The sequence below is a fragment of the Pyricularia oryzae genome, chromosome 3 (assembly GCF_000002495.2).
Source record: "Pyricularia oryzae 70-15 chromosome 3, whole genome shotgun sequence".
Classification (NCBI taxonomy): domain Eukaryota; kingdom Fungi; phylum Ascomycota; class Sordariomycetes; order Magnaporthales; family Pyriculariaceae; genus Pyricularia; species Pyricularia oryzae.
In genome coordinates this window covers 423,741-445,133 of record NC_017849.1, presented here as the reverse complement: position 1 = coordinate 445,133, position 21,393 = coordinate 423,741, and the positions used below count along the sequence as shown (strand labels likewise).

The window sequence follows — 21,393 nt, the reverse complement described above, 5'->3', positions numbered from 1 at the left end:
GTTTTGGCCCCCCACTGTCAGTTCGGCAGGCAGGATCATCAGGTCGGATCGTTGGTTATATTCCTCTTCAACGGGGAACCCGTGAACGGCGGCGGCAGAGATGCGGATCGCCGGCGGTCTATGCGCGGCCTTGGCGGCCTGGGGGCGACTTATCCCAGGCGGGCTCCGTTTTTCGAACTTCGGCTGCTGGAGCGGCTGGCGTCCGAGCCGCGGCGGGGGTTTTTAGGGAGTTTGGTTTGTATTTGGCGCGGGGATCTGGACCTGGACCTGGATCGTTCGATTCCGGCCTGGTGCAGCCGCGTGCGGCGGGTATCCGGTTCCGGGCATTTGGCAACGAAATGTTCTTGGGATCCACAACGGTAACATAGCATGTTTTCCTTGCGGTTGTGGCGGCGTTGGCTGCTCAGGTCCATAGGGTCGTTAAGCGGGAGCTCCGCGTTTGGCTTGGGGGCGGCCCGCGGTATGTCGGGTTGGGTTCGGGGAGCCGCGCGCGCGGGGGGCGCTGCGGCCCGAGGGGTACGTGTCTGTCTATTTTTATACTGCTGGTGCTGGCGGTAGCGGTTATCCAAGCTTTGCAGGTGTCGGGTGAATTCGTGGTATTGGCGAGATGGGGCGGGGTTGTGGAGGAGCATGTCCTGGAGCTCTTCCGATATTCCCTGGAATAAAAGAGGGGGGAGGGCATCCTCCGGCATTTCTCCTTCCAAAGACAGGCGTTGGAACTCCGACAGATATTCGGCGAAATCTACGTTCCGCTGCTTCAGGGCATATAGTTTGTTTTGTGCGTTTTGGACGTGGTCGGGGTCCCCGAATGCCTCCTCTAGGTATTGGAGGAGATCCGTATAATCTCCGAATTGGGGTGTGCCTCCGACCATTTTGGGCAGGATCAGGTTGTACGCTTTACCGGACAGTCGACCGGCTACATAAATCAGGCGTGATTCGGGGTTGGGGAAGCGGTCTTTGTTTGAGGTCATCTTCCCCCGGATTTGGGTGGCGAAGCGGCGGAGGTCGGAGCGGGCGCCCGTAAATTTATCGGGGTCTGGAAGTCGTTCAGAAAGGCGGGCGGAGGCGGGATGTTCGGAAGCAGGCGGCGGAGTCGTTCCCATAGGAGTAACCATAAGGGGTTCAACAGGCGTGTTGGTAGTTGGGGCGGGGGTGGTTATGTGTACCGTGGGTAGCGTTACGGTCCGAACTTCCTTCAGTTCGGACCGTGTTTTCTCTAATTCGGCGAAAGCGGCATCCCGGGAGGTTATGGCGGAGGCCTTTTCCATGGCCATGGCCAGAATGTCGGCCTGCGCCTTGTCGCGGACACGGTCCGTTTCGGCGCGGGCGCGTTGGGTCTCGGCTTCCTGCATTTCTAGGCAGGAGTTCAGGCGGACGTTGCTATCGTGCAATAGTTGCAGCTTTTGGTAGGAATCGGAGATGTAAGACACCCATTGTTCAGGGTGTCCTTGTAGGTGTTCGATCAGTTCCTCGGTCGAATCGGTTAAGATCGGGGGTTGCAGTGACGCAGGCATCGCGGGCACCTAATGAAGGAGCTACGTAATGTCACGGGCAGGCAGGGCGGACAGGTAGGTGCGGGCAATCAGGTAACAGGACAGAGTATATTGGCTATCTAGTCTTCCAGGAACAGGGTAGCAGGTGGTTGTTGACGAAGACGTAGCTCGAGGAGCTACATATCGGAGACTGCAGAGATTTCGCGTAGATATACGCGCGCGAGGCGCTCGGCCCTCGCGCCTTCACGTGACAGGGGTCATGACTAAGCGACAGCCCAGTGGCTGTCCTTCAGGTCTGTGACAGGAATGCAATTTAAAGGTCAGCGAGTGGGGTTAGCTACCCTGTACCGGGTTTAATACCCACCCTGCACCTGCGAGTCAGCTACCCTGTACCGGGTTGAAAATTTCACCAAGTCAACGTTTAAATGCAAACCCAGAGATGGTTTGTATGCAAATGAGGGTGTTTTTTCAAAAACCCATACAAATTAGTTTTTCGGAAATTCATTCGCGGCACCGGAACCTTTTCTGGCGTGCGGACCCCCACTTTGATGTCGGAGAGTATGTAAGGGAAATAAAGCAAAATCTCCCCCAACCAATTATTTATCAGTACCAAAATTATAGTGCATTTCTACCTATTATTCAGCGCTTTTAGCACTGGTTATTTACCACGCCGCACCTAGGGTTTACCCCTATATCCCCTGTTAGCACCATTGTTATTAACACCCTCTATGGAATCGAGGATATTAGGGGGTGTAGGGAGTGCCCCTTTATTTGTACGCCTAACAGAGGTGGCTTTAATGCAAGTAATGCAGGTAATAGCCCTAATTTTGTCGAAATTAGGTAGACCGTCTGCGTTTTTAGCGGTCTTTTTAAGCAATAACAACCCTATATGCCCTAAGCGCCTGTGCCATAACAGGGCTTTTTGGGCCTGGATTTCGTCACAATCGCCTGTAATTCCGTCTCCTTCAGCTGTTACCCAACCATCGGTAGTTCGATTTAGGCTTAAAGGGAGGTAATTTACAGGGGCCTGCACTAATTCCGGTACTAAAGGAGGTTCTAACAACGGATTTCTTGTGTGGGAAACTGTGAGGATCAGGCCCCTAGACCTACCCTCAGAATCACGTGAGGATCAGGCCCCTAGACCTACCCTCAGAATTACGTGAGGATCAGGCCCCTAGACCTACCCTCAGAATCACGTGAGGATCAGGCCCCTAGACCTACCCTCAGAATCACGACTCGGCTCCACACCGAGCCAGGGATCGGACAAGGATCCACTACCTCCGGATTTAAGCGCGTCTCTTGAGCGCGTCGACGATTGTAATTTCTCTCTTCTCTTCAGTTTAGAATTTTCGTCGATAGCGCCTAATACACTGAGGTTCTCCAATGTATGCCTGGCCGTGACAGCGTATACCATTTTTTTTGTTTTATTGCGGAAAATTTCCAAATAAAATATTTGGTAGGTGCGTATTTATATAAAATACCTTTTAAATTGTCCAAATATATTATCGAACGTGGTTGGGGGGTTAAATTTAAGTTTTTCGCGCCCATTAAAAAGGGTTAAAATAACGTTAATATTGGTTCGGAAAACCTGGAATTCCTTTTGGAATTGGGTTGCGCGGAACGTTTATTTGTGGAATTCCTGGTTGGTTTTAACAACCTGCCTGCGGAACTGGTCTTTTTCGTCCTCGCTGTCGTTATCGTTTTTGGGCCGAACAGGGGTTTTTTGGGCCGCCTTGCTGTTCGTGGCCGGGGTATTGGGGGTGTTATTTTTGGACGTTTGGGGAAATATATTGTCGGATATTATTCGGTATATTTTAAAGCAAAATATTGAACAAAAACAATTAAAATATTACAATTAAAATATCGGATAACCTGTTTTTAAAATAAAATACAGTGGGTTAAAACAATTGAACGTTTAATTGGGTAATTGAAATTTTTAATAATTGGGGGTAAAATTATAATTGTTTTCAAATAGGTATTAAAATTAATTAAAATTTGATTGTTGCTAAATAATTCTAAAATCGAATTTATTTATATGGTAATAAACGTGTTTTATATAAATTATATTCCGAATGTGATCCCTTTTAATTTGTTTGATTTGTAATTCTCGATTGAGATTTTACAAATTATAAAAATCCATTTACTTGGCCGTTACGTGAGGTTACGTAAGATCTCGTGGCCTTGTCCTTAGGTAATCGCTGTTCTGCCGGTCGGTATCTTTTTTGGGCGAATGTCGTCAGGAGGGGTGTGACCCCACCTGGCCTCTCTGGTACCGGCCCAACTGTCTGGTCGTAACAGCTGTAAGCCAGGAATCAGAGTTTATGCAAAATGTTTGCACTGACTATTGAATTCTCGACTTGGCTGGGAAGCCTGTCATCTGCGAGTAAAAGCCTGAATCTGATCAATAGTAGTTGGGATATAAGAAGGTCAGCTTCTTGCGAAATTAATATCAATGCGTGCTCATTTGTAAACCGAAAGCAGAACAATACAAAAACATACTTAAGTTCATTGAGTCCTTGTGACAACAGAGTACTGCTCCCAGCTGCATCCTCTGGAACATGACAATAGTAACATTACATTAAATTTCTTGACATTTCCTCTCTAAACAATATCGCAACAACTTTTCGCCATGAAAATTAATACCAGCATCCTCGCTCTTACTTTGGCGCTGCTCCCGGGCATGGCCACCGCCGGTCGAAAATGGCTCAATAAAAAGTTATGGGATGCCAATGGTCAAAGCGCCGGCTCAGTGTCTATTGTAAAGGGCGGGCAAGGCTCTATAAACACCGACACGGGTCCCATCACTGCCGAAGGCAGTTATGACATCTATGAGCGTAATGGCAAAATCGAAGGTGGGCCCCCGGGTTACAAATATACGGAAGACCGCTACGAAGATCGAAAGGATGATCGCTATTACAACACCCACGGAATCACGTCGGCGATGGACCAGCCGAATATGGAAATTATGGAGGTGGGCATTGGGGCGATGGATACTATGGTCCTCCAGGGGAGTTTGTACAGACCAGCGAATACGAATAGTGAATAGGATGGATACTATGGTCATCAAGGGCAGTCTACAAACAACAGATGACACGGACATGGTGGAAGCAATTGCACCTTTATGTGAATGGTATTGCTCCGTCAAGTTGAGACAGCTGTCAAAGGCGCGAGGGTGCCGTTGGAAATAAAAGAGAGAGGGGTGCAGACAGGGGTTAGAGGTGCGAAGGCGTTGGCAGAGGTTGCAGGGAGAGAAATGAAGGAAGCTATGTCGATATATTATAGGACTTTGATTTTGATAAATTTCTTTTGGACCAGCATAGAAACCTCTTGTTGCCTCGCGCATCCCGTCGATTGCCGCTGGAACCGCAAAGCAGCCCTAGTACCGTCAACCACAATGCTTGTCGCTTCCTTGCCGAGCTTGTCATATTCTGAATATTACAGCCCTGCGCTCCAGGCCAAAATTCCATAATCATTTGATAAACATTTCATTTGGACCAGCTGCCATTTCTTAATTGTGCACGCAGGTGCCCGGCTAATAAAGCCCGACCTCTTTGAGAGAGAAGACACGAATGAAATTCGTATATGGTTCGCCGCCGTCTTTGGGCCTGTTTCACTTGTTTGGAACTCGTGTCTGCTAATTTGTTGATAGATTTAAAGTCGTATATGATCCGCGTTCCAACGACCAGGCACGTATGGAGATAAACTATACTTAACATGAGAATATAGTAATAAAACCTGTAACCTTAGTTTTGGACCCTCCAGTTGCGTGAACATCTATATATATCACAGCAGATCTTGAATCGAAACTACAAGACAGTGTGTGGCTAAGGCTACGAAAAATGAGCTACGAAAACTAAACTAAATGAACCTTCTTCTTACGAACCACAAAGTGGCTAGTCTCTACAGAGGCAGAAGGGCCCCTTGCAGGGGCTCTGCCTGCACGACCAACGAACAAGTCATGTGTTAATGCATACTAACTTAGTGTGCTATATACATTGTAACAATGTCAATTGACCTTCTATATAAACAAGCGTTAATCTTCTCGGAACCTCTTTCATCTTGCTCTACACATAATAATAACAACCAGAGCTAATTACTGTCGCCACCGCTTATCGCGTTGTCAATTTCAGCTTGTTCCTACTAAAGCTATAGCCGCAAAAAAATCCAGATACCACCTATCACGATGAAGTAGTAGTAGTAGTATTAGTTAACGCCGGGCTCGGCCTGGCTTGTTAGCCGGCCGTTAGCAACCTCCCGAGGGGTATCTCGGCGCGCGTTCTATCTTCTTTATTTACACAGGGGGAAAACAAGGAGGGCAGAGGCGGATCGTGCCTGACCGGGTTCGGGCCCGGTCCTGCTTAGGGGGTTAGTTCACTGACGCGACCCCGTGCCTAAGGTGCACGGAGGGTTCGTCTGACGGCTTGTGCCGTGAAGTGTGGGTGAAAAGGCAGTAAGTCTATTCCTCGTCAGAGTTCGAGTCGTTTACGATCGGTGTCCCTAGGCGTAAAGTGCGTTCGTGGCGCGCGGGGCGCTGGCGGGCCGCTCTGGGGCGGGCGCTGAAGTAGTTGGTGGCTATCGAAAACGCCTCAAAGCTTTTCGGTTGCCCGAAGCTTGTCTGGAAGAATTTCCAGCGTTGGGCGCGATTTGGCGGCCCGGCCGGCCGGTCGTTATTAGGCCACGGCCAGTTTCTCCACACCGCCCGCGAATAGCGGCAGTGCACCGGGTGCTCAGGGGAGGTCCGCTTCCAGCACCAGGCACACGAGGTGTTTGCATCCTGGTGGTTGAAACGGTCATGGTAGGCCTTGAAATCGCCGTGGCCGGTCCTCATGGCCAAATAATGGCCCAGTAGGGGTCTTGGCAAACGCAGTTCCTCGGGCTCCTTTCTCGGTGTGTATTGGAATTTCCATTCCCTATATGCGGGGGACCGTTCACAGAGTTCTTTACGCCACCAGTCCTTCTCTATATTGGAAAGAATGGCTCTGAGGACCGTGCCGGCACCGCTATACGTGGTTTGCTGAGCCCTCGGGTCTGGGTCCGGCGGTCCGGCGGAGCCGGCCTTGGCCAGCTCGTCAGCCCGGTCGTTTCCCGGGATTCCCTGGTGCCCAGGGCACCAACGGACCCGAACCTCGGTACCTTGTTTTCGGAGTAGATCGACAAGGTCATGGAACTCCAGAAAGGCCCATTGGGACGAACGCGGCGCGTCGCCTCTAAGACCCCAAATAACCGAGGTGCTGTCCACACAAATCCAGATCCGGGCGCCTGGCTGGGCCTTGGCTGCCGCCTGTAGCCCTTTTAGGGCGCCAATCGCCTCGGCGTCGAAAACGTGGCTTTCCGGCGTAATAGATGCGGAGCCTGCGGCAAATTCCAGGCCCGCCCTAAAAGCGGCCCATCCGTACCCTATTTGGACGCAGTTGTTTTCGTGTTTTTCCGAACCATCCGTATATACCACGATATCGTCAGGTGATACCATGTCCAGCCATTCGATAAAGCGGCGGGCCGCTTCCTCTTTCGGGACTCCTCCGGTGGGGTCAGTGCGAGAATCCGGGGCATTGCGAGGTGCGCGCAACTCTAGTCTCCGGATCCGCGGGAGAAGTTGTGCAGCCGTTTGCAGGGTCGTGGCCGAATGGCCCGAGTTGCGGGCACGAGGTGTTTCACGCAGGCGGCTGACAAGGGGGTGCCCCTTGTCCGCGAGCCTTAGTCGGGCGCCGTATTTCAGGCGGGTGTAGGCCAGCGCGACGCGGGCCGAGGGTAGTCCTGCGTCCCTGAGAACAGTGGACGAGGGGGTGGTTTTATACGCCGGGTTGTACCATGCCTCGGCTGCGTAGGTGGCCGAGGAACCCACGCATGCCACCGCTGCCTTGCGAAGTGCAGCCGCAGGCGGTCCGTATCTTACTGCCCCAAAACCTTTAAGGTGAGCAGCGACCGCCATTGCTTTGGCAGCCCTTTCGGCCACGTGGCGGCGCCCGTCTAGCCGTCGGCTGAACCAAAAACCAAGCCAACGCATGCCCGGGTAGCGCTCGGCCCCGGACCTTGCATTTCCTACAGTAAACTATAGTCACAGGGTTGGACCAGACCCTCTAACGGACAGGCCAGCTAGAGCCCTCCTAGTCGCTGGATACCCAGCCTGCCACGTAAATACAAGGTTTGCACCTTAAGCCTACCGCATCCACAAAAAGGCCTCTTGGTAGACCGACGCGCGCATCCGTCCTCTCCGGCTAAAATAGCGTCTCTTCCGCCTAACATGCCGACGACATCATCTGCCCCGGTGTACGTCCCTAGTGCGAGTAGAAAGCTTCGAAAAGCCGGCGACACCCCGTACATGTCCATCCACAGCTTAGTCCCCCGTTGGTTCCTGGGCTAGCCCAGCGCCACAATGTGGACATGAATGCAATCGAGTTCTTCCCGTCCTCCAGACCCGGCGCAGATTCCCAGTGCGAGTGAGAAGCATGGGGCGCCTCAGTCACACTATTCCACCACGGCCCACCGTCCACGGGGTGTACCAAGGGTGCGAACCAAGGCCGTGCCCACGTTTCTTGCTTCCCGTTACCCAAAGCCGTCTCCAGCAATGGGCCGACCACGTCTTGCTGTCGGGACCCTTTGGAGACTGCCGCGCCGGCACAGTGCTTCCGGTCCACGTACAACTAACCAACCCCCGTAACGGCACTACCTCCTCGCTGCAGGCAATCCCAGAAGGTGTGAGGGGGTGAGAGGGTGCCCTGTCGATTCGAAGAACCGTCGGGTGGTTCTCAGCCTAATTTCCCTTTCTTTTAAACCGTATTATCTAGCCTTCCGGGGAAGGACGCCTGCCTTTCCGGCTGGCAAAGTTTTTTGTGCCACGCTGGCTCGCATCGCGAGATTGGGCCTTGTCTTGTGCGCCTCTATGCGGGTGGCGCGCCGAGCCGCCGATCGGACTCTTCCTTCACCGCGATCAGTGGAAAACTCGTCAAAGGGGAGATCTGTCGATTATACATGGGTGTTGCGAGGAAAGGCGTTCCGTGTAGTGACGGTGCTTAGGGCGACAGGTTGAAGAGTTTTTCGTGTGTGCGCGCCTGTTAGGGCTACAGGCGGAAGTCCCGCGCAAACGTTAACAGCATGGTCCGTGCGCCCATACTGAAAATTTTGTGTACGGGAGAGAGTTGCGGTGGGGGAATAAGAATACCAACGGGGTCTCATATGGCCCTTTTCTTGCTTGTTTGGACTTTTCTTTTTTTGTTTTTTTGTTTTGGTTGTGGTTGATTTGGTTCCTTCATACCGATCCCAACGGAGACATGTTAAATCTCCTATATTCCTACGGAGGAATATGCAACCCACTGACCACTGCAGCTTGATCGTCTAATGACTATGTCCGCCTTGCACCTATTTGACTAATCGGCAGAGACCGTTTGGATTTTCCTGCGCTAAAGGCCGCCAACATCAGCCAAGTGCATATGCTCGCTATGAAGAAGAAGAAAAAAAACCCCGAGCAAGTGGAAGACGGTGTGACGTTTTTTTTTTTTTCTTGTCGTGGGGTTGGTTGATTTTCTAGCATGGGAAACCAAACAACACATGAACCTGCCTGCCTCGTAGGGAACTATACAGCGGAGATCATAAGGTTGCGGATTTGCACAGGCACCGATGGTTTGATCGACACCGGCACTGGCCTGCAACGATTTTTACTTTATACCTTCTACACTAGAACTGAAAGAAGGAAGAAAAAAAGCCCGACGTGAGTTCCGCAATGCGCCGCACAAGGTCAATGCACAAAACTCTGCAACGATCGGTCTAAGCTCACTTGCTGCTAGGCACGAACTGCAGAGTCAGCCCGCTTTTACAGAGTTGAAAGAACCTACGAGAGGTTTGCGTTTGTCAAGACATTCCGGTTCTCGCCGTTTGAACTGACTTGCGCCCCCCATTGATGGACGTCGTTGGGCTGCAAAGGTAGACCAAACGCCAACCGTCAGAGTTATGCACTACTTGTGTGCGTGAGTAAAAATTGTCAGAAATTGAAACCAAGTAAAGAAAAAAAAGAAAAGGAAGAAAATATGCACAAACCCATGCTTCAAAATACTCACAAACGGTTAGCGATAGGCCGCTCGCAGGATGGACCAACGTCCAATTAATGATTGAGGATGCGGCTGCGTTTCTTTGCAGAACGTGGATTTGCGCGCCCTTGCATCCTTCAGGATTTTAAAGTGCTTATTTTTTGACGCGAGATGCCGACCTGCTGAAGAAAGAGAAGAAGAAAAGAAAGAAAGAAAAAGCACATGAGATTTGAAGAGGAATCTCACCCAATCCCCAGGCACCAGCATTATCCCGCCATTTGGTGAGCCTTTAGCGATGACTAGTCTGTAGATTTTGACAAATTCCCAGGGTTGATGTGAGATGGGATGAATTTCCCGAGTGATCTCCGGGTATGTATTTTTTTTTTTTCGGAACAAATGTAGCTGCCTATAATAGTAGCCACTCTCTTGGATCCTGCGGGCTTGGATGTAGATAAAGGGCGAACAGAGAGAAAACAAGAATCAAATCTGATGATGTGACTTTTACCCAAGTGGCAAAGGATTGCCTCAAATAAACAAACAGAGGCGGCGACCTTTTTTTGGCATCTTCAATTGGTTGCACATGTTTTCCGACCCGAAATTGGGTAGATTTAAACAAACTCAGAGCTTTCATGCACCCTGATGCAGTTGCATGCAGTCTTGGCAGCGCGAAATTCCAGGGTAGGATTTTTTTTTTTTTTTTTTTTTTTGACATCAGACGGGCGGTGCTGCGCTGCCCATGTGCACCCGCGCAGCCGCTCCGCTGCAGTTGCAGAAATATGGTTAAATCGGGAAAGGTGCAGGCGGGTGGTATTCCTCATTTTCTGGATGCTCACTCTCGACATCCAATGAGCAACTTGTCGCAGGGTATAAACAATCATCACAGATAAAAGTTACAAAAAGCAAATAAAACACGCCTCCGCACCGCAATCGCTTCGGGTTGTCGCCAGTTATTTGTGCCAAGCAGGCAAAAAAACCAGCTCGGCCAAGGCAGCGACATTACATGCTCACATACCGGTACTCAAACATAGGTAATCTCCTATCCGGAATGGCGACAGCATGGTATGGGTTTCTGTTTCTTCTTTCCTTCTCCCTCCCAACACTTAATTCATCTTGAATCATGTCTCGGTGTTATGCAGCGACCGTACTTTTTTTTTTTTTTGCCTGATCATGACGCGCACCTAGGTGTGCTGTTGCCCCTTCATGCGGGCATCTACTTGCACATTGTAGGTCGTAGTACATTTTGACTCAACCAACCAGCATGTACACGTGCAAGCTCGGAAGTTGCCGGCAGGGAGACATGGATGTTGCTTGGGACGATATTTGTTTTTCAAGGGGCAAGGTGAGGTGAGATAACGTGTCAATAATGGAAAGGGACCTATGAGGTGCGCTATTCCGTAAACAAAACGTCATGTCGGTGAAGCGAAGAAAAAGCGTTTAAAGCTCCATGCAGGCTTGGAAAGCATGAGGCCAAGGCAAAATCCAGCTCTTGGTTCAATCTTTACACGACCTAATTCTAGAACCGGGACTAGGTAACTTATTTTCTGCTCGGAAACTAATCACGCAGTACTTCTTTTCATTGTTGGCGGTTGGTTGCCTTTGCAGGATCATTTGGCAAAGTGAGCGGTGGATGCGGGGGAGGATGCCAGGCACCAAAGTTCGGGGTTAAAAGGAAGGGGGCTAAAATCCACCGAGATCTGGATTCGATAGCTACTGGTAAAACCGCCAAGGAACTCTGCTAGGCCAGCTACTTCGCGTGTACTTTTTGCGGGTTTCCCGCAAAGTGCAAATCTCGGCCATTTTGGATGTCGAATTGGGAATGCAATGCGATTTTTTATTTTTTTTTATTTTGACTTTTATAAGACCCAGTTACCCAGCATGACACCGACTAGACTAGGTGATGCTTGGCCAAGGTAGGTAATTTGTTAGCAGGTATCTTGTAGGCATACATTTATGTACTATTTCGACAGACAGCCCCCAAATTTTACCACCTGGCGAGCCCTCGAGCTGAATCTGTGGTCACTGAGCACTGCGGTGCAGCGGAATATAACTCGAACAAGTGCTTGATGCGATTGCCCATATCGGAACTGCACGCATTCGTGCATGTAAGCCCCAATCAACATTGGCGCGTCCTTCGCGCTGACCTAAACCCAACCAAGCCCGGAGTTAACACATTGTGTCAATACCCGGCCGCGGGTCCAATATTTTGTTTACTTGGCTTATACCCTAATCGCAACCTTCGGTGCGTTTCCAGCTGCGCAAATTCCGGTTCCAACCTCCCGGCACCTCGGACTCTGGGGAAAAACAAATCATCGGTTACGGATAAGCCGCCCCCACTAGACAGGCCCAACGGATACGCGAAATACGTCGGCCACGAGATATCTATCATGTAGCGCTGTGGGCGGATCCCATGATGGAGAATCGAAAACAACTGCCTGCACATGTGGAAAATGTTGCATCGATTGATTGCCTGCCGGAAACCAACCCACCGTCTAGAATAATGGCCCGATCCAGCCACTTTGCATCTCCATTCCAAGGGTCACTAGACGTCATCAATAAACAACACAAACATGCAAAAACCCGTAACTGTACCTTGCATACGCCTGCTTCTTGGCCTGGCACGCCCCCCTCCGTTGCAACGGGGGCGCTTCATTTCCCATCCGTGCCTCAGCCCAGGTAACAACCAATATATCCCTCAAGGCTCCAGAACCGCAGCAAATAGAGGACGAGAAACACATCAGCATAAACCAGAAGAGGAAAAAATACCAACATTTGTTCCCTGTTGTCCCGACTCCGCTTGGACGACAACAAAAAAATAACCACTCCACACAGCCGCAATGTCACGATAAGCTCGGAGTTGCAAGTACCCCCCCTCCCCAGCATCGCGAATCCTTTCTTTCAGCCCTACGGGTTTCATGGCAACCTGCAACGTCTGCCACACCAACTCTGTCACGGGAAGGATACTCGAACCCGTCAAAAGCGTATTGCTCCTTCCCACACACTTCGGGACATCGGCGTTGGACTAGACTATAGTACGGTATAATCGTGGTGCCTGTTTATCGGCACAAGATCACGCCTAGGCACCTTTTGTCTCATCGCATCGTCGTCCCCACATGGGGGTCAAAACATGGGAAGCTCGAAAACATCATCACCATCGTCGCCTCGGGGGCGCCTTGTAATGATATAAAGGACCAACCCTGCTGGCTTGTTGGAGAAGATGTTGGGACTTGAGAAGCAGACACCACCGACTTATCGAGACGAACAAAGCATAATCGCCACACGCACGCATTCTCAAGAAGTATCACTGTCTTTAGCTATAATATCAAGCAACGAACGAGATCCAACACCCCATTTCAAACTATATCAACCAAACATCTCCAACCGACAACACCACCATGTCTTCAGGCGGATCAAACGGTACTGGCCGCGGCGGCAGCAGCGGGTCGGGAGGTAGCTCTTCGGGATGGAACCCTATCCTATCCCACGGATCCGCCATTGGCATCCTGAAACCCAACGTGGTCTTTGACGTCTATGGCAACTCTTCGGTAAGTGCTTTTGAGCTACCCCAAAGGCTAGGCTTACACCGCCCCCCAGCTGAGAGCATCTTTTTGTGTCTGACAAACCTTGCACTATACAGTCCACCGGTGGTTCCTCTTCCTCTTCCTCCAGCCGCGGCGGCAGCGGCGGTGGTGGCTCGTCGTCTTCCGGATCGAGAGGCGGGCGATGAGAGGATGGCAGCAGGATATTCCAGCTTTGATGGAGCGGACCAACTAGTTCATGGGACTGCTTGTGCGAGACTCGAGGGGACAGGGGCCTGATCAACCTTTTTGTCCCGAGTCCGTACAAAGCAAAGAAGCACCCTCGCAGATAGGTGGATATCTATTGGTGATGACTTATGACGGCCGATGCTATGGCATACTCTCTTTTTCAACATTCTTGTCGTTTCTTTGATTTCACTTCATGGCCAGTTTCCTATCTTGTTGTTTTCTCATTCTTTTTGTGCTATCACTTTGACAGTGGTAGACTACCTAGAACTAGAGTCTCAAAGACAATACAATCATGTGCACATACGATTTGATTTCTGATTTCGAGAGTGAATAGATGTCGGAAGACGATATTCTACGACTTGTGTGTAATATTCCGTCAGACCCTATGACTCTACTTGATCGTGTTTCGATAGGGTTACAAGCCGGCAGGTGAGTGCGGTGCGGGCAGGTCACAGATCGCCCTCTATCGGCTGGACTATTATTCAAAGAGCCTTCAAGTCGTAGCGGAGGAGCCATCGTGCCACTATAATATAGTACTTTGGCACGTAAAGGCTCAACCAAGAACCCGCTAGGTCAACGAAACCACGCGTGCATGATACTGCGACAATTACTGGGAGATTAGAGCAACGCTTTCACACACTTCAGAGTGTTTCGCCGGAGTTGTTTTCCGCGTCAATATCAAGCAACCCCTACAGTGGAAACAAAAGAAGGTGTTGATTAACGTTGGGCTCCACATCTCCGACCCCCCTAAAGTCCGGCCCCCTTGAAAAATGTAACGACGAAATACCCCTTTTATAAACCGATTTAAATGTAAACCTATCAACGCACAATAATACAATCATTGTCAGGCTCTCCCGGTTCGCTAACCTCTTCTCCATCGTTCAAAGCTTCTAAACAGTCCCTATTATTTTCCTGTGCTTCATAAACGTTTTTTTTGCTGACCAAAAGCTCGTTGGGATCCGGAATCACCCTTTTCCTTTTGACCGGCCGTACCGCCTCCAATTTTGCTTTTAACAAACTGATTTTTTGCTGAGCTTCAGCCAATAAGATATCCTTGGTTTCGAAGCTTTTTTGGACTTTTGCAAACAAAAGCCGTGAAGTGGCGTTACTTTTTTCGGACCGGGAAATTTCCTGTAGTTGAAGTCGAATATCTCGGGTCGTTTTAGGGGTTTTCCAAATAAGTAAAGACTGGTCGTTAATTTTTTGGGTTGGATTTTCCGGTGTTTTATCCCTTTGGAAGCCGTTATTTTTACCTTTTTCGACGTTGGCGTTGCTATTTTCTAATAAAAAAGGGTTTAAAAGTGGTTTTGCCAAGTTCACCGGCCATAACCCCGTCGTACGCCAACCAGATTGAATGGTTTTTGCTATAAATGCTTTTGATCTGGCTTTTCGATAGCAAAGTAGAAAGTTTCGTTTCCCAACAACCGTTGAACAGCAAAACTGGTTTACAAATCCCAGGTGACGTCGATAAGCTTCCTTTAACGGCCCAAAAACCGATAAATCCAACGGTTGAAGAACGTGTGACGAATGAGGGGGTAAATATAGGAGTTGAATATTGTTTTGCAAGCAAAGAAGCATAAATTCGTCCGTTATATGTGATCCATGGCCATCCAGAACTAATAACCGCTTTTCAGGGGTTAAAGGTTGGGTATACGGAATAAACACCTTTTTTAACCATTCGATACCTGTTTCATTATTTGTCCACCCGTTTTCGGTTGCATGAAATTGCCAGGTATCGAAAGGACTTAAATCAGCTGGAAACCATTGTTGCTGTACGTTTTTCCCCTTAAATATAACGAGGGGAGGTATAACAGCCCCCGTAGCTGATACACATTCGATTATGCTCGTCCAACCCCGCGTTCCAGGCTCTTTTCGCTGTAATGGCCGGATTTTATTACGCCCTAACACCAGGCCATTAGATCCTTTGCCTTCCATTATACCTGTTTCGTCCATATTCCAACGGTTGGCCGGTTTTATAGTATCGACAACGGGATTTTTCAAATAGGACCACCAAGATTTAATTACCTCGGTTGTAGCCCCATTAACCCGGGCATTTTCTATTCGCCGGGGTCTTTGGGTTTTCAAAATTGGATATCGGGCTATAAAACGGCTAACCCAATGTTTCCCAAGGCTTTTTCTTTCTCCGGCGGCCTGAAGAATTCGTTCCGCAAAATAGCGTAGTTCTTGATGCGTTGGCGGAAGGCCTAACGCGGCCTGCGCAAGTACCCAATCTGCCAAATAGGTTTCCTGCTCCTGTGAAAGCCTTTGACAAAATCTTTTCGCTTGTTGAATTGACTGGGCCCCCTTTAAACGATCGTGAAGGGTACTCCGAGGAATACCCCATTTTTGCGAGGTTTTGTGAACTGATTTGCCATTTCTTATGTCAGAAATGGCAGCAAGAAGCTGATTTTCAGTGTACTGTTTCATTGGAAGGTTTGGAGCAAGAATCTTCAAAAATCAAGTTCTAAAGTGAAAAATTCGTCTAGATATTTATAAAATAAAACAAAGGGTTGACGTGGCTGAGTAGATATTTTTAGGGGCCGGACTTTAGGGGGGTCGGAGATGTGGAGCTCAACGTTAGGGGGTCCCGAGCAAGTGGTTTCTCGCAGAAAGCCAAAGCCATAACCATAGTGTCTCAAAACTTAAAAAGGGGCGTCGCAAGCCCGTTCCGATTTCGAATTCAGTTCGTAGATATCAAGGTATCATTTCTCGCGAATCTGATTTGACGAGATTTTTGACACAGAAAGGTGACTACCTTACCTGGACAAATTCGTAGATCTTGCGGTGTACAAATCAACTAATGGACTCGCAGAAGCTTAAGTTGATACCAGATGCCGGAAAGGATAATACTGGCTCCTTTCCGACGAGGGGCAGTTGAATTCTTTTGCTCCCAAGACTTAACTTATTGTGAAATTCTCCGACCAACCATCGATGACGGTATATGATGCCACTTTCGTATCGCATTTTGGGCCCAACTCCTCACTATCCACGTGGACTCGAGCCAACACCCAATGCTTCATTCTTCTCAAGATTCGGAACCCATCCATGCCTTGTTATTGGCCTCCAGACTCATCCTCGGGCTTTGTGTTTGCAACACGGGTTTGACTTTTGCGTACGAAACAAAGCACTTTTTGTCCATTGAAGTTGCAGAGCAGTAATGATCTGTGTACCTGCTCCTGGATATCGACAACACCCAACACCGACAGACCAACCAAACACCCACCGCCCATTCCCTCCGCGATACATCCTGTATCCAGCGGAACCGCAAGGCACACTCCCGGGCTATATACAACCCCATTCCCCACACCCACCAGAGAAGCCGATCAGTTGTTCTCCTTCCATCTGTACAGCAACACATCACACTCACCGGTTAGCATCTGCCTCACAAAACCCCCAAAAAGCTCTTTGGGATGGCAGAGGAAACAAAAAAGAAGAAGAAAAAAAAACCTACTTTTGACTGCAGCCCTCGCAAAAGTAAAACACCGTGCTTCCCTCGTCGGCACCACGCGTCTGGAGCGTCGTGTACCGGACCGTCTTTGAAGGGCAGAAGCGACAGTTCTCGTCGATGCTGGGCCAGTTCATCTCGGGCCGGCTGGCCATGGCGTCCTTGTTGCCATACTCCTTGAGACGGAGCGGCGAGTCAAAGTCGCGGCTCGACGAGACGGTCGTCACGTTGATGAGGGTGTCTGCTCCAGAATACAAAAAAAAATGTTTTAGTGTGCATACATACGGGAGGGAGAGTCAGGTGATCTCGATAAAAAGAAAGAAAAAAAAGAGCAAGACATGGGTCTGGTCAAAACGGAGAGAGACAAAGAGGGTGGGGATGGATCAGAAACGCGCACTCTTGTTCATGTTTCCACAGCAGTCGCATTTGACCTCGGGATTTCCCGATATCGGCAGCGTGTCGCCGCAGTCATTGCAGAATTGTATGGCCATTTTTGTGTGTCAAACGTAACTCTAACTTGCGATCTCGAGAAATGGATCCCAAATTTTGGCTGCGATTGACTTGAAATACGCCTAGACCCTTGTTTGCGCTTCGCCGCTGGTTGATGGCGATAGGCCAGAAGGAAAAAAAGAAAGAAAAAAGAAAAAGAATTCTTGGTGCGCCACAGTTTCCGCCACACCCCGGCTTTGAGTGGGGCAAGTATTCATACAGTCTGTCAGTCACCCAAGAATCGATCCGTTGGTTATCTAGCAAAATCCTGGGAAGAAAAGATGCTTTGGTATGGAACGATCAATGCACAAGTGGTGAGTGCGGGAGATTTGATTGGATTCCAAAAATTGAGTCTTGTTATCATTGTGACGTTCCTAGAGGTGGTAAACAATTCCACTCCCATGGTATTCTCAGCCCGTGATGATGCAGCAAATCTAATCCACTAAAGACGCAGCGTCACATTAGCCACCCATCACGTCTTCACCTCAGATTCCACCAGTCCGTCCGTCCATCCAATATCACTCTGATACGAAACCCATCCTTCCGACAGGCCACTTGAAGAAAAATTATGCTGTGATGAAACCAGCTATAAAACCACTCAAAGATCAAAACGCTAACGCTAGTATACACAGCCATATGGATGAATTTATTCCCCAAACCATTACCAACAACCAGGAGGGCACCCCAAGAAAACTCTCCCTCAATCAGACCCGACAGTAGCTAATGCAGCAGCAGCAGTGGCCTTGGCTGAAGCCTTACAAGCCCGGCCGCTGCGCCGCCTGTTGCCAGCAGAATCCAACGATAGTCGCCTCTGCTGAAGAACTGAAGACTGCTTGCGCTCGTCGATCTTGCCCTTAGCACAATGATCAACATCTCCCTGATCAGACATTCCTTCGTCATCAAGGCCAAACTTAGTGTCGACGTATGCCCCGAGCTGTTGCGCTATAGCCATCTGAGTCGTACAGTCGGCGCTGTCCGCTGCGGATGAGGCCGATGATGTGATGGAATCGCCAACAGCCTCTCCATGGTCGACCTCTGAATTGGCCGACTTCTTTGATAGAGTTACAGGACTCGTCTTGCTGGTCTTGAGGCCTTCAGAAACGCCAGAACCCGCCTTGGTGACCCTGCCAAACACAGAAGCCGTTGATGCCGCCTTCTTGACCTTTGTCGCAGCTGTAATTGTCGTCTTTGACGCCACCTTCTTGACAACCTTTGACGGCTGCTTCTTCTTGTTCTTTGCCGCCTCAGCAACCTCGGCCGCTTTGGCTTCGGCGAGCTTCTTGTTGACAAGCCACGCACTAAGCTTTCTCCCCCGCACCTTGGCTTCGTCCTCGGGGTCCAAGAAACGATGGACTGTTCGGTGGTCGAGAACGCGCTCCTCGTCATCGTCAGACCCCTCGGGTTCCGTCTTGGGCCACACGTAACCGTACAAAATACTGTGGCGTTCGCAGCGTGGACAGTTTGCCCGCGTGTAATACGCATCGCGCTGCACAAAAGCCGTCGCGCAGTTGGAGCAGTGCACCCAAGCCGTCATTGGCTCCGACAGAAGGACAGGTGTCAGTGTGTAGTCGCCCGGCATACGTTTCTTGCTTTGCCCTCGTTGAGAAGGTTCGTCTTTGTCGTCTTGCCTAGCCTTCTTGGACCTGGAAATTGCCCCGCTGTCCAAAGTCGTATCGCATGGACTTGCGGTGGAGGACTCTGATTTGGTGTCTGTCTCGGAAGACGAGGCAATCTTACCCGAAATTCGTGCTACCTCACCAGCAATGACCGAGGTAGAATCGCCTTCGACACTGTTGACGACCGTGATGGTACTTGTTTCAGACACCTCAGCCTTTACAACGGTCGCGTCGGCAGATTCGTCGGCAACCTGCGACCTAGTTAATTTTTCTCGAGTGCTGGGTCTCGATTGTGGCATGAGCATCACATCCGACGGTGAATAAAGCTCCACTGCCCGCGATGAGCTTAGAGTAGTCGTGCTGGTTCCTGCACAAGAGATACCCTTCAACGAAGGTTTTTGTATAAGCCCTTGGCTACCATCTCTAGTTGCCGCCAATGCCGGGGCCACTGGCTGCGAACCATCCTCGTCCACATCTGACTTTGGAGGGGGTGTGCTCGATTCGGAGCTGTCATGCTCTGGTGTTGTGACGTCGGATGATTCAACAAGTTGTTCCGACGTTCCTCTCTCGAACACGGATGACTGTCTGCTGAGCTGTCCGACTGAGCTCTCCGGGGGAGTGCTCATGCTCGCAGGAGGTAGCAAATCTGCCGTCATCATCTCGGAAAGCCCGCTCGCGATCTTTTGTCTCTTCGCCGGCGTGAATGGTGGACTGGCCAGTGTATCCAGTTCGCGTTTCCGTTTCGCAGTCTGGTTCCCAGACGCCTCCGAGTCAACGGTGGAAGCCCTGTCCGAGGTATTCAGCTGCGCCTTGGACCGTGTCTTCCGAATTCGCGGTCGCAGGTCGGGCGTGACTGATGAATCCCTAGACATTGCGCGGCTGGTGCTGCCGTCGCGCCTTCTCCGCCGTAGTGAATACCCTGCGGGAGTGCCCTGATCCTCCTCGATGCTCTTCTCAAAGCCGCCATTTCCATCGCCCTCGTCACCTGCCCAACCATTCACCCTGCCGAGTTCGCACGTCCTGCACAGACATTCGCAATTATCCTCTCCAAAGTAATTATCGCCGTACGTGACCGTTATTTCTTCGCCCACTTCGATGTTTCGAAGCGCCTGGACCTCCATGATGGACTGGTCAGCCGTCTTCAGCCTGGCGTTGGCACCGCAGTCGTGGTTCGCGAAGCGTGCAGGGCCCATGAACAGGCTCGTGCTTTTGCTACGCGAGCTAATCACAATCGAGAAGTCCTTCTTGCGCTTGGCGATTTCGGCTTCCTCCGCAGGCGAGATTACGACTTGAATTCCGCACAAGGCCTTAATAATCTCGTTCTTCCTGATCGGGCGTCGCGCGGTGACACTGGCCTCGTGCGTGAAGATGGTGTATCGGTTGGTCGAGTTAACCTCGAAAGGGCAATCGGGTAGGTAGATGGAAAGGTAACGGCGTAGGTGCGCGCGAAAGTCGTCCTTTTCCTTGGGCGTTTTAAGTCCATTGCAGAACCGTTTTAGCCCGTCCGTGGCCAGCATCTTCTCCTCGGCCAGCTTGACGTTTGGCTGGAGAATTACATGGTCCTTCACTATCTTGGTGACTTCATCTTGCTTGACTCCGCGGGAGGCATGATACGATGGTCGGTTCTTTGGAATCGTCGTCCAGTAGAACGTCTGCGAATGATGGTTAGCGGCCGGGAGGGATCCCAGAGGCAAGCAATCGGATGGAACGCGATGAGCCTTACGTGGTCGACCAGCGCATCTGTCAGTATGTCATCGTAGGCCGCCAATTGGGCAAACGTCAGAGGTTGCTTCTTGGCAGATTTTGGAGGCATGTTGCCTCTTTTGCAGCTTTGCTCCCCAGATTTGAGATTAGATGACGAGATGCCAGCGGGGAGCTCCGGGACCAGAGAGTGAGATGAGGGCGGAGTGATTAATCCGAGTCAGGTTGACCGGGTGCCTGAAGGTGGGCGCAAACTAGCGACGAAGGGATGGTTTCGAGCGCAACGGAGCCGGACCCAGAGAAATCGATCGCGCGGCGGAAGTCCCAATCGCAGATACCTCGAGGTTTGAAGTAAAAGCAGCTCCAGGAAAGTTGGTGATGGTAGCTGCTGGGATGCAATAAAGCCCACGCGAAATCGGGGCTACTCAATTGCCGTGTCGGTCGGGAATCAACTCGTCTGGGGGAAAGGACAGGTGCAACTGTCAACCACAAATGAACGTCCTCAATGCGCGGTACCAAAACAGCCTGGATGAGCGAAGCGCATGCACAAGCGTGACGCTGGTTGCGCAACTGAAAAGGAGTGACTGGGGTGGACAGGCGCCCGGGCTTACGACAGTTTTGGCACTGCCAAACTGTGAACCGAGGGGATGGCTCGAGCTGAGAAGCGGGAGGGAAGGTGGTGTGGTGTGGTGGTGATGATGAGAAGAAAACAACCAAGGCAGGAAAGCAGCGAGAACAAACATGCCGCCTAACCTTAACAAGCGGATCAATGAAGAGAAGCGAGGGTAAACGTCCGTCCTCCCCTTGCCGACCAGGACACAAATGCAACCAATCCCAGCTCACCTCGCTTCACTCTTGATCTCC

The 21,393-nt window shown here is 50.4% G+C and overlaps 7 protein-coding genes across 7 annotated transcripts; 4 read left to right on the top strand and 3 right to left on the bottom strand.

The window, feature by feature from the left end:
• Positions 1 to 2,362: 2,362 nt before the first annotated feature.
• MGG_16612 (uncharacterized protein) lies at positions 2,363 to 2,907 on the bottom strand (the record flags this gene model as incomplete). The annotated part of the gene is made up of 2 exons (XM_003711229.1): positions 2,363 to 2,421; positions 2,715 to 2,907. The coding sequence occupies 2 exons, from the start codon at positions 2,905 to 2,907 to the stop codon at positions 2,363 to 2,365; spliced, it is 252 nt and encodes an 83-aa protein (XP_003711277.1).
• Positions 2,908 to 4,122: 1,215 nt separating this feature from the next.
• On the top strand, positions 4,123 to 4,539 carry MGG_07398 (uncharacterized protein; the record flags this gene model as incomplete). Its single annotated transcript, XM_003711228.1, has 1 exon — positions 4,123 to 4,539. One exon carries the CDS (start codon positions 4,123 to 4,125, stop codon positions 4,537 to 4,539), a length of 417 nt encoding a protein of 138 aa, XP_003711276.1.
• A 3,195-nt stretch (positions 4,540 to 7,734) lies between these two features.
• On the top strand, positions 7,735 to 8,886 carry MGG_16611 (uncharacterized protein; the record flags this gene model as incomplete). Its single annotated transcript, XM_003711227.1, has 3 exons — positions 7,735 to 7,830; positions 7,907 to 8,186; positions 8,279 to 8,886. 3 exons carry the CDS (start codon positions 7,735 to 7,737, stop codon positions 8,518 to 8,520), a joined length of 618 nt encoding a protein of 205 aa, XP_003711275.1. The 3' UTR covers positions 8,521 to 8,886.
• A 1,684-nt stretch (positions 8,887 to 10,570) lies between these two features.
• MGG_16610 (uncharacterized protein) lies at positions 10,571 to 11,904 on the top strand (the record flags this gene model as incomplete). The annotated part of the gene is made up of 3 exons (XM_003711226.1): positions 10,571 to 10,573; positions 10,742 to 10,858; positions 11,482 to 11,904. The coding sequence occupies 3 exons, from the start codon at positions 10,571 to 10,573 to the stop codon at positions 11,902 to 11,904; spliced, it is 543 nt and encodes a 180-aa protein (XP_003711274.1).
• An 808-nt stretch (positions 11,905 to 12,712) lies between these two features.
• MGG_16609 (uncharacterized protein) lies at positions 12,713 to 13,396 on the top strand. The gene is made up of 2 exons (XM_003711225.1): positions 12,713 to 13,056; positions 13,149 to 13,396. The coding sequence occupies exons 1-2, from the start codon at positions 12,907 to 12,909 to the stop codon at positions 13,236 to 13,238; spliced, it is 240 nt and encodes a 79-aa protein (XP_003711273.1). The 5' UTR covers positions 12,713 to 12,906; the 3' UTR covers positions 13,239 to 13,396.
• Positions 13,397 to 16,270: 2,874 nt separating this feature from the next.
• On the bottom strand, positions 16,271 to 17,471 carry MGG_07394 (uncharacterized protein). The gene is made up of 3 exons (XM_003711224.1): positions 17,121 to 17,471; positions 16,730 to 16,964; positions 16,271 to 16,620 (listed from the first exon to the last, which is right to left on the bottom strand). Exons 1-3 carry the CDS (start codon positions 17,212 to 17,214, stop codon positions 16,602 to 16,604), a joined length of 348 nt encoding a protein of 115 aa, XP_003711272.1. The 5' UTR covers positions 17,215 to 17,471; the 3' UTR covers positions 16,271 to 16,601.
• A 61-nt stretch (positions 17,472 to 17,532) lies between these two features.
• MGG_07393 (histone-lysine N-methyltransferase SET9) lies at positions 17,533 to 21,283 on the bottom strand. The gene is made up of 2 exons (XM_003711223.1): positions 20,552 to 21,283; positions 17,533 to 20,480 (listed from the first exon to the last, which is right to left on the bottom strand). The coding sequence occupies exons 1-2, from the start codon at positions 20,639 to 20,641 to the stop codon at positions 17,913 to 17,915; spliced, it is 2,658 nt and encodes an 885-aa protein (XP_003711271.1). The 5' UTR covers positions 20,642 to 21,283; the 3' UTR covers positions 17,533 to 17,912.
• Positions 21,284 to 21,393: the final 110 nt, after the last annotated feature.

Excerpts from the sequence above, each read along its gene's own strand:
- MGG_16609 (XM_003711225.1), top strand. The coding sequence starts at position 12,907 with ATGTCTTCAGGCGGATCAAACGGTACTGGCCGCGGCGGCAGCAGCGGG. Across the intron at positions 13,057-13,148 it reads ACGTCTATGGCAACTCTTCG|TCCACCGGTGGTTCCTCTTC; the intron begins GTAAGTGCTTTT and ends TGCACTATACAG.
- MGG_07394 (XM_003711224.1), bottom strand. The coding sequence starts at position 17,214 with ATGGCCATACAATTCTGCAATGACTGCGGCGACACGCTGCCGATATCG. Across the intron at positions 16,965-17,120 it reads CTGTGGAAACATGAACAAGA|ACACCCTCATCAACGTGACG; the intron begins GTGCGCGTTTCT and ends ATTCTGGAGCAG.
- MGG_07393 (XM_003711223.1), bottom strand. The coding sequence starts at position 20,641 with ATGCCTCCAAAATCTGCCAAGAAGCAACCTCTGACGTTTGCCCAATTG. Across the intron at positions 20,481-20,551 it reads CAGATGCGCTGGTCGACCAC|ACGTTCTACTGGACGACGAT; the intron begins GTAAGGCTCATC and ends CATCATTCGCAG.